The following is a 20,313-nucleotide window of genomic DNA, read 5'->3' on the forward strand; positions in this document are numbered from 1 at the left end:
CCCTAAATATGAGATGCAGGTAATAATCACACTTATCTCACATATTCTACACTTTGAAACAAGTACATGTAACAGTAAATGCTACACGTGTTAATGCTATCACCCAAAGGCTGTCTTATAAGATGGTCACAGATTTTTATGCAAGGCTCCAATTAACCCAAGATCCTAATGTAAATATAATTTCAAATTTCAAAGACTATGGTCCTTGAGGCCTGGACCCAAAATAGACAAGATAATTCACTTGATCTTAATTGGCTGACAATGGGAGACAATTAAAAATTATCAGTTCAACACAGTGGTTCCCAGCTACTCAGGATGCTGAGAGGTGAGGATTGAGATTCAAAGCCAGCCCCAGGCAGCAAAGTCCATGAGACTCATCTCCAATTAACCATCAGAAAATTCTAAGTGGAACTGTGACTCAAAGTGGTAGAAGGCTAGCCTTCAGCAGAAAAGGTTCAAAGGTTCAGGGACAGTGCCTAGGCCCTGAGTTTAAGACCCATGGGCAACCAAAAAAACAAAAAATACATTGTTATTGCATTTGCATACATACCTAACAGTATGTAATCTAACTGAATTATGGAGTTACCAAAATACTATGAAAATCACTGTATTATTTTACAAATAAGAAAAACAAAGATAGAATAGCAAAATAATTACCAGTATAAATATGTATAATCCACATGATAGGTAAAAGTGAAAGTAACAAATTTGACAATTGTTAATATATGCAGAAAGCATGAAATTTTTCCATTATTTGTAAAGATAAGATTTTTTTTAGCTAGTTTCACTATGTAGCCCAAGTTAGAATTTGTAATCCTCCCACTTCAACTTTGTAAGTACTGGGATTACAGGTGGGCACTACCATATCACCAGCCTGTAAATGATTTCATACCTTGATAATCTTCTTGTTCTTGCCGTTCATTGATATCTAATGTGAGCTTTTTCATTCGCATCCTCTCTTCTTGCTCTGCCTGTTGTTGGTTCCAATGATTTGCAGCAAGTTGGGATGACATAGGCACATTAAGAATCTTAAACTGAGAAAAATTTGAAAGGAAAAAAAAAGAGACTTGAAATAAAAAAGTGAGTGGGATTAAATGAGTACAGAGAAACAATAATGCTTTCCCCTTCACAATATATCAACCCATTTTTAAGAACACTGACAATCAGGTATGTGTTTTACTACAATAAAATCATGAGAGCTGGATGATAAGAAAAAGGACACCAAGTTTAACTTCCAGACAATGCCTAGGTCCTTTAGTGCAGCTTATTTTGAAATATACATCTAGCAACATGGATGGAACAACTTCTCTTTCTGTAGACTATCCTTTGCATTTCTATTCTTATCAGGCTCCTCAACTATAATGGTGCAAATCTTATCTACCTTCAGGCTTACTAGCACTGCATATTTCTGAAGACAGCTGTGACTATTGGAAAGAGGGAGAGTTGAGCAACTGATCCAGAGCTGATTCCCTGTTCCAGGAGTGAGTCTTTGTCTAGTAAAACTTTTTTTTAGGAGGATGTTCCTGGCTTTGGTATGTTTATGGAAAACAAACCTAGATTTAAAAAAATCTATGAATTTATGGTCCATAACTCCCTGGAAAAAAGGAAGCTATGCTACCATTAAAGCACAGAACAGGTGTTTCCTAACCTAAATTCTCTTGTAGGAATAACCTGCACACCTCTGTTACTCTGCATCAAAGGCAGGGTTCAGGAAACAGTACTCAGGATCCCAGACCTCTCTGCTGGATCCATCCTTATGCGGGCATCCTTGGCATTATTAGGAAACCTAACACTTATTACAATCTCATTCAGCTGAGTCTGACCTAAAATTCTGATTTATCTCAAATGTTTTCTCTTTGATGATGTACTTCGGTCAGTTAGTACTCCTCTAAGAATGGAATATCCAGAATACTAAAACACACTAGGTCAGATATGCTTTAGCAAAAAATACTAAATGTGGGTCAATAACTATACCCTCATCTGACTACATTTCTAGGACAAACCTTTTCATTTATTTTTCAAAATTGAATACATACACAAAATAAGTAAAGGGATACTGGTATTAAGCTACAATATTATGCATTTTTAAAAACAAACTATCCTTAGTTATAGGACAGTGCTACTACATTAAAACTTTTAACAATCAAAGTATTTTATTTCAATTCTTTATAGTTTAATTCATAGATTCTTAAACCTAGAAAGAAATTATGAATAGTATCTTTTTCTTTCTCTTGAACTGCTTACTTCATTGGTGTGATTTTTTTTTCCTATTGACTGCAACAGAAAGTTTTCAGTAAGTACAAATCTGGTACACAAGGAGATCTTTCATTTAAATTAAGAATTAAAGATTCTTATAGGGCAACACATTTCAGTTTGTAGAAAAATCACTGCACCAGAAGGGCCAACACCCAAAAGCCAAATAAAGAAATAAAAATCAGAACAAAATGCACTTTCTTTTTTAGACCACAAAATTCCATTGGTGTTTCTTCAAATAATGTTCCTAAAGTTTAACATTCTCCAAAATTCCAAATAAAGTTTATGAGTAAAAAACGTCCTTAATAACCAAGAACTCTGAATTCTTAATTCATGCTTACTAATATTTTTAAAGTTCAATAAAAATACAATCTTGGACATGAATCTCCCATTTTAATGTTAGGATTTTTAAGCTCTTCATTTTGTACAGACTTACATGAAACACATAGTTTATATAGCTACCTATGCTGAACGAAAAATAGTCTTTCGATCCATACAATTTAGAATTTCAAACTACTGAAGTAAATTTATTTTCCTTGTTATGTTTTTGGAGGTGGTAATGGGATTTGAACTTAAGGTCCTCGGTGCATGCTATGTAGATATTCATATCTCAAGCCATGCCACCATATGCTTTGCTCTGGTTGTTTTTTATTTTATATTTTCTACTTTCTGGCAGTACTGAGATTTGAAATCAGTTAGATCACTCTGAAGGCCCTTTTGTGGTAGTTATTTTCAAGTTAGTCTTACTTTACGCCCAGGTTGGTGGGGACTTTGATCCTCCTACTTGGGTTTCCTTCTGTTACTGTGATGACAGGCATATACCACTAGGCCCAGCCATTGTGTTTCCCCCTGTAGCTTGGACTAACACCAAACCATTGATTTTATGCCTATGCATGAAAGTTCAAGAGACCCCAGACCCCATCTTCTAAATAACTAGCAAAAAGCAGGGCTGAAGGTGTGGCTCAAGTGGTAGAATGTCTGCCTAGGAAGCTCAAGCCTCTGTGTTGCAGTCCCAATATCACCCAACTTAAAAGAAAACAAAGTCAGATGCCTCTTTTATACATATAATCAATAAAATTATTTTTACCACCTAGTATCTTAAAAGTTCGGAACTCTTCTTGTTGTAGGTAAAAGATAATTTATAAAATAAATAATAACTAGGGGACTGGGGATATAGCCTAGTGGCAAGAGTGCCTGCCTCGGATATACGAGGCCCTAGGTTCGATTCCCCAGCACCACATATACAGAAAACGGCCAGAAGCGGCGCTGTGGCTCAAGAGGCAGAGTGCTAGCCTTGAGTGGGAAGAAGCCAGGGACAGTGCTCAGGCCCTGAGTCCAAGGCCCAGGACTGGCCAAAAAAAAACAAAAACAAAAATAATAATAATAATAACTAGTTACAATCAACTGTAACTCCCAAATGGACAGTTTCTTACCTGCTGCTTATTGCCTTTTCTTGTTAACATGACAAATGGCATAGTGTCTGCAGACTCTGTCTCTCCTTCTCCACCACCAAGTGGGGGCCCTTTCCTCAGCTGGCTCTTGAGATGCAAAGGAATAGCAACATCGAGTTGATGCACTTTAACTGATTCACCACTTCGTTGCTTAAAGACAGAAATGAGGAAGTATATGAATGTTACGTGATACACATGGACATACATAAATACAAATTACAAGTAATTTTGTCAGTGTGGTATTTCTTGCTCCCTCATCAGACTCAGGGGGCCACCTCACCACCCTGTTCCATTTCCCTAGCAGTGGCTAGCCTTGCTTTACACACAAATACACAAGAAACATTCAAAAGCAAATGGAATCTGTAACTATTCACATTAGCCTATTGGTTGATAATATCAATTATTTTTAATATTTACATTCAACTTTTCAATTTCTTAAGTGAACCTTTCTATACTAAAGATTTAATATGTGTTAGGTTTGGCAAGAGAAAAATTCAAGACAGTCTACCCCGATAAATGACTCAGAAACTTGCTAAGAAAGACATAGAAATAAGTAACATTATATCAGAGGCATGCATCACTATCCTGTCAGGAAATATTTACCTCTCCTATCAACCAAAGCAGACTATTCATAGCAACTCTTGAAATGTGAAATCATGTGTTTTAAATACGGTTGTGAAACATCTACCTACTCTAAGAACAGCTTCTGTTCTATGCCCTACTTAATACTTGAGCCTGCTGTACACTGCTAGTAACACAACAGGTGCTCAATAAATATTTGAAAAACAAATAAATGACTAAGTAAATGGTTGCCAACTCATGTAAGATATGAAATTTCTTTAAGCAACTTGTTTTATTTTCTTTTTAAAGAGGCTTCAATGATTATGTTTTATTTATGATTTTTGCTCTGAAATGACATAAATATAAGGTTTACTTAATAACAAGAGCTTTCTGGGTGGGAGTGGTGGCATATATCTGCAATCTCAGCACTTGGGGAGCTGAGGATAATCTACAGTTTGAGGCTGGACTGGGCTACACAGCAAGTTCAAGACCAGCCTCAGCTATGTAGTAAAGTAAATGAAGCCTTTAATAACTTAGGCTATAGTAAAATCTCATCCTTCTTTTCTATAGGGCTGTTGTTCCCTTGGCATATAAAGCATCAATCTTCTATCTTAAAACCCTAGGACCTTTTCTGGCTGTACACGAACTATAATGGGCCTCAGCTACTTCCCTACTTCTCATCTCCCTTTAGTATAACTCCTCAACAGTCATTACAATGAGTATCTTTATTCCTTCCCTTGATTCTCCACTAAACTTGCCCCAATGGGGCTTTGCTTGCCTGTACTCTCCAGCTCTATTCCCAGAAACTCTGTCCCTGTCATCACAGGGTTTAAAAGCTATTCTCAGGGCTGCAATAAACAATCGAGGGCATTTTACCTATAACAATTACTCAATTACTGTAAAGTAACTACTAAATAGAGGTTGAAATACAGCTTAGTGGCAGAGCACTTCCTGAGCATGTGCAAGGTCTGGAATTTCATCTGCCAAAATTACCACAAACAGCAGCAACAAAATCTTGCTGGTTAGCTCTTTATGTTATAAATTTTATCAATAAAGTTCATCAATGTTGTTATGAATCCTTTCAAAACTTAGTATTTCTTTAAGTATCCATAGCTCTCTCTCTCTCTACACACACACACACACACACACACACACACACACACACACACCAGCTATCCAAGTAATAATAGATCAACCCAAGGAGCTAAATTTCCCAATTGTTCATTGTCTGTAAAGTTTGGCTCCTAAACAAACCACAAGGGACTTAGAAATGATGAGATAAAACTTAAGAAAGAAAAGGTGAAGATCAACATAATTAAACAGTTCTGCTCCAAGCCTTATATCTACTCTATTTCCCCACTCTACTTCTATGAGCTATGTGGTCCAGATTTGGGGTGCATCCTGCATCAGCAGTCACATGCGGACAACAGTAAGAAAAGCTGCCATGGCAATATGTTTACAAGGAGACCTACTGTTAACCAGAATCTAGTAAACTACTATTTGTGTTGAAAAGACTTTTCAAAATAGATTTAATACCTGAAGGTTTTCTAACATCATTTTATCCAAAGCTTGAATGAAGTCATCATCTTCTACGCAAGGTACATACTTAAGTCCACCTCCTTTAATCATTACCTCCTTATTAAAAGAGAACAAAAAGAAAATCAGATCAGAAATTTAACAATAATGTTTTACATGGCAGTCTTCTATACTGATAATGAGTTCAATATAATGAACAAACAAGAGTAAAATGTAAAAATCTTATTAAATACTATAAGAAACTGTTAATGAAAATGGTTAGGAAAATAAAATGAAAATGAATTCCTTAAGAAGTATTTTCTAGGGGCTGGGGATATGGCCTAGTGGCAAGAGTGCTTGCCTCATATACATGAAGCCCTGGGTTCAATTCCCCAGCACCACATATATAGGAAATGACCAGAAGTGGCGCTATGGCTCAAGTGGCAGAGTGCTAGCCTTGAGCAAAAAGAAGCCAAGGACAGTGCTCAGGCCCTGAGTCCAAGGTCCAGGACTGGCAAAAAAAAAAAAAAAGTATTTTTATTTTTCTTTTATTTCCTTTTTCTTCTGGTACCAATCCTGGGGCTTGCACTCAGGTCTTGGTCATGGTTCCTGAGCTTTTGTGCTTAAGTCTATGACTCTACCACTTTGAGCCACACTGCCATTTCTGGCTTTTTCATAGTTAATTGGAGATAAGAGTGTCACGGACTTTCCTACCCAGGCAGGCTTTGAAATACAATCCTCAGATCTCAGCCTTCTGAGTAGCTAAGATTACAGGCATCAATCATTGATGTCTCGCTGAGTATTTGTCAATATTCAAAAGAAATAAAACTTTCATTCAAAAGAAATAAAACTGTAACATACTATGAAAACAATGCACTTTAGTGGCTAAAATTGAACATACTATGAAAACAATGCACAGTTTAAAAAAGGAAAATTTTCAGACATACATACATTATTCTCTTCATCAGTTTCATTCTCCTTATTAGAATCTGTAAGATAATCTGTATTCTCTTCCTCTTCCTCTTCGCCCTCATCATCATCATCAGAACCCTCCTGAAATTGTTTAAAAGCATTAAAATGCTACACTTTATGTGCCTTAAGATTTTAAAATGTCAATAATCATTTAATCATTGACAATAAAATTAAATAAAAATAATCATTTATTATTGTCCAGTTTCAGAATTTTATGTAGTCTGCTTATAAGGAAATGGCAAAGTTAGCTGGCAACATTTCCTACCTATCACCAGCTAAAAAGCCATCACACCATCTTCCACTGAGCTAAAAGCAAAGACCTGTTATAGAAACTTCTCGAACACAAGGAAAGTGTTTCCTGAACTTTTTGTATTTCTCTCCTCTGAAACGAATCTAAGTCCAAACTAGTCACTGTAGTTCTTTAATATCATCTAACTGCAAAGTTCAACATTATCAGATAAAAACAATGATGCAGCACTACATTTTATAAAGGCCATTCAGTTTGGAAGTGCTCTCAGTTCATTTGTTTGCTTGATCCAACTAAAAGAGATCGATGAGTAAGGTTTATCATTCACATCTTTATATATGAGAAAAACCAAGGCTCAGAAAAGAAAGCTCTGCTAGCCAATGGAAGAGGTAGCAGTTCTGCCTCCCCAAGCATTGGCTCCAATCCATCCTACCTCAACCTCCCTTCATTTCACCACTCCCTTTTGTCAGCTGAAATGCTTTCAGAAACAGAAGACAGATCAGAACACAGTGGAGTTCCACCTCCTCATCCCTTCATTCCAATAACACAACCACCCCACATAATTCCATAAATGTTGTACAAGCACCAAACTACCTAAATCTGCCATCCCCATCCCCAGTTTCTAGTGACTATTCTACTATCTTCTAAGAGACACTTTGTTTTTTAGCAAACACAAATAAGAACACATAGTGTCTGTCTTTCTGTACCTGGCTTATTTAACATTGTGTCCTCCAATTCCAACCATGTAGGTACACATGACAGGATTCATTCTTTTTTTTTTTTTAAATGACAGACTAGCAATCTACTGTGAAGACAACCCATGTTTTTTTCCATACACATAAAATTATTCGTATTTAATATAGAAAGTCATAAAAACAAAGAGTATGCCAATTATTGTGGTACATGATGAATTTCAGATTTCATATACCACTAGAGCTGGGGAAAGAGAACAATTATATTAATATTTAGCTAATAATTTTTTTTTTCTTTTTTGGGTCTTTGGAGCTTGACCTCATGGTCTTGGGCACAGTCCCTTAACTATTTCGCTGAAGGATAGTGTTGTACCACTTCAACAGTATCTCCACTTCAGGTTTTTGGTGGTTAACTGGAGATAAGAGTTTCACTGGCTTTCCTGTCTGGGCTGGCTTTGAATTGTGATCCTCAGTTCTCAGCAACTAGTACCTAGAAATGTAAGTGTGAGCCACCAGTGCCTGGCTAATAATTTGTTTTTAAGATTGTAAAACCCGGGCTGGAAATATGGCCTAGTGCCAAGAGTGCTCGCCTCATATACATGAAGCCCTGGTTCAATTCCCCAGCACCACATAAGTGGCACTGTGGCTCAAGTGGCAGAGGGCTAGCCTTGAGCAAAAAGAAGCCAGGGACAGTGCTCAGGCCCTGAGTCCAAGGCCCAGGGCTGGCAAAAAAAAAGATTGTAAAACCCACAGGTAAAAAGTCTACACTCAACAGTGAGGTTCAGCCACAAAGGGAATCACATTTGTCTTTGAATTGCCAATAAAAATTCTATCATCAGTATTTACCACCTTTTTTTTTTCTGTAAAAGCCTTTAATCGAGAAATTTTATAATAGAAATACACTACTAGAGTTATACCTTAAAATAACAAAACCATGAGGGAGATTATCTTATTTCATGTGTTAAAAAAAATTTTTTTCTGGTTCATTGGCATGGTGGCACACAGCTACAATTGCAGCCTTCATTAGGTAAAATGTGAGTTTGATACCAGCTTACTGACCCTGCTCTCCCTCAAAAAAAAAAAAATCTTTGCTCAATAAAACTTTTATACACATGTACCTATCTGCTATAAATAAAAGTCATCACCTCTTCTTCTGGCTCATTTACTTCACTCTCATTTCCAGACTGCTCTTCTGTTTCTGCTCCCCCTTCTTCTTCTTCTTCATCCTCATCAAGGTTTTCCCCTTCTGTTATAGAATCTTTAGACTCTTTGTCATTTACAAGGCCTTGAAAGAAGAATGAAAAAAAATTTTAAAGACAAGTTTATTATAATACTTAGAATGAATTATATAAGAACTGTAAAAGGTTGAAATTAAAAACTCGGAGAAACATTTCAAAACTAAATGATCTGACTTATTTCATCAAAGGAGCACTCTGCAGTTAACTTCTAGCAAAAAGGAAAATGTGTATATGTACTTTCCTTTTCTTACAGCTTTAAATACTTATAGATTATCCCATTTAATCGCAGTCTCAGAAGCAAAAAAAAGCAAAAAGCTGCCTGTTGCTGGTGGTTCATATCTGTGATCCTAGCTACTCAGGAGACTGAGCTATGAGGATTGTGGTTCAAAGTCAGGCTGGGCAGAAAAGTTCCTGTGGGACTCTTATCTCCAATTAAATACTCAAGAACCGGAAGTGGGGCTGTGGCTTAAAAGTGAGCACTAGCCTTGAGCAAAAGAGCTTAGGGACCACATGTAAGGTTTTGCTCAGACATATATAAGACATATCATTAGCCACACTACCAAATGATACTTTAAGAATCTCTAAACACTCAAAAATATAAAATCATGCCATCTTCATGGAGAAATTAATTTGGCTATTAATCTAAATATCAGCAAATTAAAACAGAGGAAGAGACAAAGTCTGAGCAGCTCTGTCTGCACAAGGCTTAATTTCTTTTCCTCGCAATAAGCATTCACTCCCCTAGTCCCTATCAGATTACACTGAGCAGCTGGCTGTTACTAAGTGAATGTCAATCTACTGTTTCCAACATGCATATGCTGTGGCCTCATCTCACCTGATTTCCCACTATTCTCTCCTAAGCCTCATCACTCTTCCTGTCACAAGGCTGAGTCCCTAAGATCTGCTCACCTAATCCACTTCTCAGTAGGGACCACCCTTCAATGTGCACTTGCAGCTGATCCTAGTTTTGTGTACCTTTGATCTCCTGTTTCAAAGGATCACTGACTGCACTTTGATCTACTTTTTCCTACTGCTTGCACCTGGAGAATCTATTGTTGAACATTAATGGGTGCTCCACCATGTTCTATGTTTTAATAATGATTTCATGCTACCTCTGATAAGATGTTTGAGGCCAAAAGACTTACGTATTTGAAACTTAACAGAAGCTATAGATTGGTAAATACACAGTGTGTAGTAAATACTTATTCATTCAGACTGGACGAAAATATAGGAGTGGTTAAAGTATGTGGTTAAGTTTGGAAAGAAAGAAAACAAGATGGATGAAGCCCAAATCTGTTATTTACCTATTTATTTAAGTGCTGGGCCTTGGACCTGCCAGGCAGGCACACTATACCACTTGAGCAAAATTCCTGACTTTTTTCACCTTATTTTTCTGGACAAGCTCTTGTGCTTAAGCCAGAGCTGGACCATGATCTTATGCCTCCTAGTAGCTGGGAGGCATAGATGCATACCACAACTCCTGACTTGTTGGCTGAGATGAGTGACTCACTAACTTCTTCCCCCAGGCTGGCCTCAAACCAAGATCCTCCTAAACTCTGCCTCTTAAATAGCTGGAATTAAGGCATATACCACCAAACATGCGCCCAAAGTAATCTATTTTGAAAGAGAAATATTTAGAATTGTCATTCTATTAACTTAAATATTTTCTACTTATTTTTCATGTATATAGATTTTACACATTTATATACACTCCTATTGTAAAAACAATTTATAACTATGGTACCTGTATAAGAATTACCAAGTTGTTGACTTCTAGGAAACTGTCAATATAAAATAAACGATGTAGATGAAAATAAGCATATAACAGGACATATGAATAGCAAACTGCAAAATACACAGTAAAATTTATAACACTGCAAGACCAAAATGAAACATCTTCCATTCAATATGAGCTGTGTGGTGCCTTCCTTTCTTGTCCATAAGAGAGATGGTAAATTTTTTTTTTATATTTCTCTGCTTTATAGTTGAACATCTCCCCATAGAAAATGCACAGTCTTTGAATTCTGTACTTAGCCCAGTGCTTTAGTTTTGTTTTACTCATTGTCAAATATGAGTAATAATACCTCTGCCATGCTGAGCAAATAAGCAGTACTCAATGAAAATACACTCTCCATCCCACCTAACCAGGTACGTCACATCCACTGAGCTACCTGTGGAGTGCTCTACTTTATCCTGAGTTCTCTGGGTTCTTCATTACAAAAGTGATAGGTATGGAAACCATTTTTCTTTTAATTTTAGTCACTTATTGCCTGAAACCTTTAAGCGCCTGTCACTTTTGTGTGTTTTTCTGGTATGGTATTTCTTCAAAATACCAACAAATCTTCAGATATTCAAGAACTAAATCAATTTTTCTTTTTTTTTTTTGTACTGGGGATCGAACCCAGGATGTTGCACTTGCTAGGCAAGCGCTTTGCCACTGAGCTACATTCCAGCCCCTAAATCTATTTTTTTGTTTGTTTGTTTGTTTTTTTGCCAGTCCTGGGCCTTGGACTCAGGGCCTGAGCACTGTCCCTGGCTTCTTTTTGCTCAAGGCTAGCACTCTGCCACTTGAGTCACAGCGCCACTTCTGGCCATTTTCTGTATATGTCGTGCTGGGAAATCGAACCCAGGGCTTCAAGTATAGGAGGCAAGCGCTCTTGCCACTAGGCCATATCCCCAGCCCCCCTAAATCTATTTTTAAATGTTAAGAAATAAATATTTAACTCTTAATTCATTTGGCTCACTTGGGGTCCTTATCCTACTTAAGATTCCAAGGTTTTATATTTACTTTTATATTAAATTAGAACTAGTTCTAGGCCTTAACTTTATCTTACTGACTTTGTTTCTAAATTATAAAATACACTCATCATTTGCTTCAAAATGTAATTTCTTAATATGGATTTCCCCCACATCTCTCACTTCTGTTTTATAAGTTATAATACTATCTGGATCTTCCAAACCTGAATTAAATAATATTACCTATAACTATTTTTATTCCATTCATAAGTTTAAAGACAGTGTGACTCTGCCATTATATCCAACCTAGGCTGAGTAAATGAAAGCACACTCAAAATATCACAAAGCATGTTACAGTGATGCGAAATGCAAAACACCAAAGAACCAAATAACAGAATTATGACACAGTCAAGCCAAGGAATATAGTCAGTTAGAAAACAGTAATCCTACTCAAAAGGCTGATATCTCAGGATCTCAGTTCAAAACCAGCCCAGGCAGGAAAGTCAATGAGATTCTCCAATTAACCACCAAAAAGCCATGAGTGGAGCTGTGGCTCAAGTGAAAGAGTGCCACTCTTGAGCAAAAAGCTCAGTACAGTGCCCAGGCCTTGAGTTCAAGCCCCAGGACCAGCACACACACACATAGGATCTAAAAGAATAGCTCATGTTCATAACATATAAAGGAGACTGTTGTCCTCAACAATCAAATGAAAAAAATTTTAACAAGACAATATGTATCAAATATTAACACATTACTGATTGTCTTTCTAAATGGTATATTACTACATCGAATATATTCTTACTCTATATTTTTAATATTTTAAAAATTGTCAAATATTACTTGTGATGTTACTATTTAAAAATATACAGAAATGCTTAGTGCTTCCTTATTATCTCCACTGTTGGTACCACACAGTATAAAGTAAAATAATGAACTTATAGGTCTTCAAGTAAATAAAAACTACCAAAAGGCAAATACTACATTGTCTTGTGGCTTATCAACAGAATAAAATCCAACTGAAACATTATTTTCTGCATACATCTACCTACTCTAAAACGGGTAGGACAATGGAGAGCACTTGAATGCACACCGATTGTAGCTGCCACCATCTGTAAAGCTGCATTTATAAGTGGTGGCCTATGTTCCACACCCCCCCCAACCCCGCCTTTTTTTTTCTGGTCCTGGGGCTTGAACTCTGGGGCTGGGAGCTATCCCTGAGCTTCTTTTGCTTAAGGCAAGTGCTCTACTTGAGCAACAGCACCACTTCCAGTTTGAGTACTTTATCGGAGATTAACAGCCTCACAGTTTCCTGCCCAGGCTGGCTTCAAACTGCGACCTTCGGGTCTCAGCCTCCTGAGTAGCTAGGATTACAGGTGTAAGCCACCAGTGCCTGGCTCCTTTCCTTTTTAAAACACCCAGTCTTTTAGCCCTGTGATCTGCTAGGAACAAACTATTCCCATTACCACCACCAAACTCTGTATCACACTGAAATTTACCCCAGGTACCACTTAAGCGGTAGCAGCAGGCTAACAATCTCAAAGAACACAAAGTCAGTAAAACAAATCAACTAAGTACTTGGCTTAAAATGATCATTTATTTGTTCAATTATAATTAAAAGAAGAAAAACATGAGGCAACTTGGGAGGAAGTTCAAACTCCAGGAAGAATTGCCCATGCCTTTGTGAGTTGAATAGTCAGTACTTGCTCAATCAGCAAGCAGTACCTTTAAATATATAGCACTTACATTCTCCACAAGGTAAACTACCTCTAAAGACAGAAATCCTACTAATACATAGGGTACAATGTAAAAAACAAAAAACTCCCCCCACACACACTTCTGGGGGAAGGGGGAATCATAAATATCTTAACCATGAAAACTCATTCTTCAGACATGCAATATAATTTATAGTTAATATAGCTAGGGAAGGTAACCCTAATAATAACTAGGAATGGAGAGCAAGAGGCTTTTGGTTCAAGGCCACCCAAGGTTTTAAAAACAAACAAACAAAAAAACCCTCATCTGGATCAATACAGGCACGGTGAGATATGCCTGGCACATAGACAGAAGGATTAAGGTATTGACTGGCTGGGGCTGGGGATATAGCCTAGTGGCAAGAGCGCTTGCCTCGTATACATGAAGCCATGGGTTCGATTCCCCAGCACCACATATACAGAAAAATGGCCAGAAGTGGCGCTGTGACTCAAGTGGCAGAGTGCTAGCCTTGAGCAAAAGAAGCCAGGGACAGTGCTCAGGCCCTGAGTCCAAGGCCCAGGACTGGCGCAAAAAAAAAAAAAAAAAAAGATATTGACTGGCTTGGGTAAAACGACAAATACTACATTAGAAAAACAACTGTAACTAAAAGGCTGGGTGGGGTGTGGCTCAAGTGGCAGAGTCCTTGCCTAGCAAGCACAAGGCCCTGTTCGAACCCCAGTACCATCCCCACCTGTCCTCCTTCCCAAAATCTCCAGTGATAGATACAAATGTAAAGTGCTGATAGGAAATAAAATGATTTCTAACAGGTCTTTAACAGTCTCAAGCCCGCACATTCTTAATAAATATGACTGTTGTAAATATACATGTATACATCTCAAAAGTAGATTTCATTAGTAACTACAGATGGTAAAATTAATAGCCAGGTGCTGGTGGCTCATGCCTACAATCCTAGCTATTTGAGAGGACTCAGCTATTTGAGAGGGATCTCAGTCTGAGGCCAACAAGGGAGAAAATGTTCTCAAGATCCTTTTTCAATGAAGGGCTGAACCCTGTGACATGTACTAGTAATCTTACCTACCGAAAAGCCCAAGCAAGAAGCAAGACCCTATATCAAAAATAAGGAGCAAAAAATCAGTGCTAGAGTGTAAGAGGCTCTGAGTTCAAAACCCTAGTACACAAAAAGAGATTCTAAAACAGAGAGGCTACAAGATTGTTGCTGCATCACTGTCCCTTGCTTAAAATCCCAGTTAACTATGGTACTCTGATTAGAATACTTAATGAAACCAAGCACACCACCACACAGGTCTTACCTAACGCTATGACACAACACTCAACATTGAACATACAAAGTACACAAGTACAAAACTCTGAAGCCAAGTCTGGAAACAAACTACCCAGATTATCTTCATTTTCTCTCTGAAATTAGTTGCTTACCTAGTTTTATTAAGAATTCTCGTTCCAAGTCGTGTACCTGCCTGATGGATTCTTCCAGAGAATTACAGAGTTTGATCTTTGGTCTTAGCAGTTCTAATGTATCACTGATCATGTAATCTATATCAATAGGGAATGGATGGTCTTTTGTCCAAACCTCCAAACTTTTCTTCCACCAAACATAACGCTGATAACAAATGAAAAATAAATTTAGCTATAAGAAATTAGTAACAAAAGTATTTAAAATAAATTATATTCTGATGTTACCTAGTTATAACTAAGCTAACAGGTTGTACAAGAAACTATAATTTTTATTAATGGCCAATAGTAATGATTCTAATCCCAATATTTTCCTCTACATAGTTTTTGAGCCACATAGTGACTTTAAGTATCTTTTTATTGTATCACAGCTTTTATTTTTTAAAACCCAAGGAAAAATTATAAATGAAATAACAAGAAAATTTTCAGCTAATCTGAAACCAATGCAAACACTATTCCCACACCCCAAACCAGGTTTATGTACTTAATTCTATTAAAATATAGTTTTGGTATGTTTTCATTATGCCACCTACTACAATTTTCAGAGATCAATAAAAGTATCTGCAGGGCTGGGAATATGGCTGAGTGTAGAGTGCTTGCCTAGCATGCATGAAGCCCTGGGTTCAATTCCTCAGCACCACACATGTAGAAAAAGCCAGAAGTGGCACTGTGGCTCAAGTGGTAGAGTGCTGGCCTTGAGCAAAAAGAAGCCAAGGACAGTGCTCAGGCCGAGTTCAAGCCCCAGGACTGGCCAAAAAAAAAAAAGTATCTGCAAACATAATTTTTGAAAAAAATATAAAATCCTGGAATCACTGACAAACATTTACTCAACATCTATTGTGTATATGGCACTGTATGGATATTTTCCCTCTCCACCTAGCCTGGTATCCTCATTCTGTTTTTTCCTTGTTCTAATTCTTAAATTTACATTAACTTTAAGCATACTTAAGAACTCTACTAGCATACAAAGAGGTATACCCTGGTACTTCATTATTCTTCTTCAGGCTGTGCTAGGACCTTGCTATTCAAAGTGAGGTGTTTTACAAAGACTCTCAGGCCATCAGCCTAGACATTGAATCAAAATATGTAGCTTAACAATGTTACCAGGTGATATCAGTTTCAGAAGCACTGCACCAACTGGTTCTATGTGCCCTTCTAAAACTTAACCCTCCACTTTGCTAAGGAGAATATAATGCATCATTTCCTGGACCTCACTCATTACTGACTTCCACTCCCTAGGTATGTTTCTGCTACAGTATTCTATTAAAAATTAATTTGGAAAATATCTTGGTATGTTTCTGCTCCTAGATATTTCTTTGTCTATTAGTGTAGATTAATAGTGTAAATGGGCCTCATTATATTTCTATACATGGATATGTTCTTTGGTCATTTATCTCCATTATGCATCCCATTCCACCTCCTCTTTTTTGAAATTTTTAAAAAACAGGATTCATTATTCTAATTTTATAAGTGCATGTGCTTCTGGATAGTTTAGAATGGTTCTTTTCTCTCTGCCCAGGTTGGTAGAATCCAAATAAGGATTCTCTCTGAAAGAAAATGCTAATAGTGGGGCTGGAAATATGGCTTAGTGGTAGAGTGCTTGCCTAGCATGCATGAAGCCCTAGGTTCAATTCCTCAGCAATACATATAAGGAAAAAGCCAGAAGTGGTGTGTGGCTCAAGTGGTAGAACAAAAGAATCAGGGACAGTGCTCAGGCCCTGAGTTCAAGCCCTAGGACTGGCAAAAAATTAAATGGAAAAAAAATGCTAATAGTTAGGGCTGACATTTTGGAGCAAATCTCTCTTTTTTAATTGCCTTCAATTAAAAATAATCCTTAGATATAACAGGAAACTGAAATGTCTTTTCCCATTTTATGCTCATCAATTCAGAAAATAAGGAGTAACAAGTTGTACTACACTGCAAAGGCATGGTGGTAGGATGGAGTTAGCAGTATATTCCCAAGACTACCCCAAGTCAGTAATAGCCACTATGTGGATATATTTTTGAAACCTGAAGCTATAATATTAAATTCATTTTCTTATCAATGGGTAAATGAAATTGAAAAGATTTTGATTATTCAGAGTCATAGGACTCTATTGGTTTTCACTACAAAATCGTAAGCACTTGACATTGAACTGTCCACTCTGATCCATACTTACAACACTATTCCACAGGAAATAGTGGAGGGACTACAACCAATCAACCTCCAAGTTAACTTATGGGGCATAAATTTTATTGAAGTTATAGTAATGTTATGCCAAGTCGCGAAATCTGGCTCTTCAGTAATACCTCTGTATTTGTACTGAATTTAATTTATATTGTACTTGTTTTAAATTTCAAGGGTATATGATTAGGTGAAACTAGTATTAAGAAGCACAACCCAAGAGTTTACTAACAAATGAACAATATTTCTTTCTGTGTTAGAAATAACCTATTTTGGGCTGGGAATGTGGCTTAGCGGTAGAGTGCTTGTCTATAATGCATGAAGAAGCCCTGGATTCAATTCTCAGCACCACATACACAGAAAAAGCCGGAAGTGGTTCTGTGGCACAAGTGGTAGAGTGCTAGCCTTGAGCAAAAAAGAAGTCAGAGACAGTGCTCAAGCCCTGAGTACAAGTTGCCTCAGGACTGGCAAAATAAATAAATAATAAAAACATATTTCCCCAAAGTGGCAAGAATTATAATTTTAGACATAAACCAAAACAGACAAAAGAGAAGATGTTATCAAATATACAAAAATACAAGTGGAGCCAGGCATGGTAACACATGCCTGTAATCCAAGCACTTGGGAGATTAAATGAGGATCTCAAATTTAAGGCCAGCCTAAGCTACATAGTAAAACATAATCTTAAAAAAAATTTTTTTTGTTTTGGTCAGTCCTGGGGCTTGAACTCAGGGCCTGGTCACTGCCTCTGAGCCTCTTTTTGCTCAAGGCTAGCACTCTACCACTTGAGCCACAGCACTACTTCGGGCTTTTCTGTGTATGTGGTACGGAGGAATGAAACCCAGGGCTTCATGCATGCTAGGCAAGCACTCTACCCTAAGCCACATTCCCAGGCCCAATCAAAAAAGGCGTTTGTTTGTTTTTTACATTACAATTATATGTTGAGCACCAGTGGCTCCTGCCTGTAATCCTAGCTACTCAGGAAGCTGAGATCTGAGGATTGCAGTTCAAAGCCAGCCCAGGTATGAAAATCCAATTAATTACAAAAAAAAGAGCTGGAAGTAGAGATATGGCTCAAGTGGTAGACACTAGCCTTGGGCACCAAAGCTCAGGGACAGCACTTGTAAAATACTATTATGATGGTCATGTCCTTAATTCAATCCCCAAGACTGACACACATATACACCCAAAGAACACAATCACAAACTTAATTAACAAATTGCTATTTCAAATTCCATAGCCTATAAATTACTTTACCAAGCTAATAAACTATAACCAAACTAATTCTAAACTGATGAATCGTTATCAAGCATAAATGTTGCAAGCAATTAGAATGTCCATATAGTAAAAAATCTATCATAAATTTTGAAGTCTCTAAAAGCACTGTTACAGGAATACATTAATTCTAATACATATGAATATGTATTATGTACATACTATAGCACTTTGCTAATATTTTTGTAGCACATATAATGCATTAAGTGATGTCAAACTGCATATTCTGCGGGTATACCTGAAAATATACAAGGAAGCAATCAAGCTTCCGCTTACTGGAACCTCTGTCAAAGTACTGGCCACAGGTATCCAAAATAGTGCATACTAGTCTAATTCTGAAAAGATGCTCAGGAGGGTCCAGGGAACTTGGAGAACCATCAGAGTTAACACCAAATGAAGTAAAAGAATAAAGAGTTCGGAAAATAACAGCTGATTCCACCATTCGGTAATTATAAAGTTCCCCTAAGAACTTAGCACTGCTGATACGCCTCTGATTAAATTTAGGTTGATTGACCTGCAAAACAAAAACAAAAGCACAGACTGTTATTGAAGAGAAGTAATGTATTATAAATTTCACTTATACTTTAACAGTACCAACATACTCAAAAAACACAATAGAGAAACAGTAACAATTCTGTACTCCTTTTTTAATAATGTGGTCACTTCTGGTTGTCTAGCTTTAAAATGTATTAATAAAAAGAACATGCTAGACATTTAGTCAAGTATTAAGCTACCACTAAATGAACTGTTCCTAAAACAAGGAAAGGTAATTCTTCCTATTCCTCATAACCCATTTTTTCTGCAACCTATGAATTAAGAAACAGTACATCTGGGCTGGGAATATGGCCTAGTGGCAAGAGAGCCTGCCTCGTATACATGAAGCCCTGGGTTCAATTCCCCAGTACCACATATATGGAAAACGGCCAGAAGTGGCGCTGTGGCTCAAGTGGCAGAGTGCTAGCCTTGAGCAAAAGGAAGCCAGGGTCAGTGCTCAGGCCCTGAGTCCAAGGCCCCAGGACTAGCAAAAAAAAAAAAAAAAAAGAAACAGTACATCTAAGTTTAACAATAAAAGGAAAGCACTTATAAAATGTTCTTACAGGAGCTAGGAATGTGGCTCAGTGGTAGAGTGCTTGCCTAGCAGACACAAAGCCCTGGGTTCAATTCCTCAGCACCAGATAAAAAGAAAAGGCTGAAGTGGCACTGTGGTTCAAAAGGTAGAGTGTTAGCCTTGAGCAAAAAGAAGCTCAAGAACAGTGCTCAGGCCCTAATAAGACCAAGCCCCAGGACTGGCCAAAAAAAAAAAAGTTTCTTATAAAACAAACATCAACTTTCTCACATTATCTGATTCTCAATAGTAACCTATAAATAATAAAAAACTGTCCAAACAGGCTTAAAAGAACTTCAGAAAAGAAAAACAACACACTTCAGGGCTCGCCTGAGATCACAGTAGGAAACCAAATACAATAAGGTTATTAACAAATAGGATTTAAAGATTTAAAGGAAGTCCTCGTTACCTCCATTCCCAATCGAATATCTTCTAGAACTCCATCCACAACATGGATGCCAACATCCTCTTGATAGAGCACTAATCCTGCTAAGAGGTTGGCTACACAATGAATACTATTATATTTCACATTCCAGATGTTTATCATACAACAAATAACATAGTCTTTCACTTCTTGGTCCTGCCAGGGCAACTTTCGCATCTGTCTCAAAACCTGAATGAAGAGAATTTGATCTAAATTATTAGGGGAAACACGAAGAAGGGTGAATAATACAGGTTACTTTATTATTATTGTAAAAAGACAGCAAATTTTTCAACTGGGAAATATTTTAGAAAGCCTTTATTAACTACTTTAGAGAGAAAAAATTAGAATTTTCTAATTACAGTAAATTTGTTCTCATTTTTCATAAGCCTTTCCTTAATTCCCTCAATTCTTTAGAGCCTCTAGGTCTTCAATCAGGCCAACACTATGGTGTCACATATTCAGGTCATTGAAAGAAACAGCTAAGGTTTATCAAAAAT

General features: G+C 37.2%; 1 protein-coding gene across 2 annotated transcripts in view; it reads right to left on the reverse strand.

The window, feature by feature from the left end:
* Upf2 (UPF2 regulator of nonsense mediated mRNA decay) overlaps positions 1-20,313 on the reverse strand; it is a 76,499-nt gene that overhangs the window by 5,574 nt on the left and 50,612 nt on the right. For both annotated transcript variants that reach the window (XM_048367409.1, XM_048367410.1), the window contains exons 13-20: positions 19,802-20,005; positions 18,526-18,801; positions 14,813-14,996; positions 8,837-8,976; positions 6,732-6,833; positions 5,802-5,900; positions 3,687-3,854; positions 893-1,034 (exon numbers count right to left, since the gene is read on the reverse strand). In XM_048367409.1, the coding sequence (XP_048223366.1) occupies positions 893-1,034; positions 3,687-3,854; positions 5,802-5,900; positions 6,732-6,833; positions 8,837-8,976; positions 14,813-14,996; positions 18,526-18,801; positions 19,802-20,005 (1,315 nt within the window). The remainder of the gene's footprint in view (positions 1-892; positions 1,035-3,686; positions 3,855-5,801; positions 5,901-6,731; positions 6,834-8,836; positions 8,977-14,812; positions 14,997-18,525; positions 18,802-19,801; positions 20,006-20,313) is intronic.

This window comes from Perognathus longimembris, chromosome 18 (genome assembly GCF_023159225.1).
Source record: "Perognathus longimembris pacificus isolate PPM17 chromosome 18, ASM2315922v1, whole genome shotgun sequence".
In the NCBI taxonomy this organism is placed as follows: domain Eukaryota; kingdom Metazoa; phylum Chordata; class Mammalia; order Rodentia; family Heteromyidae; genus Perognathus; species Perognathus longimembris.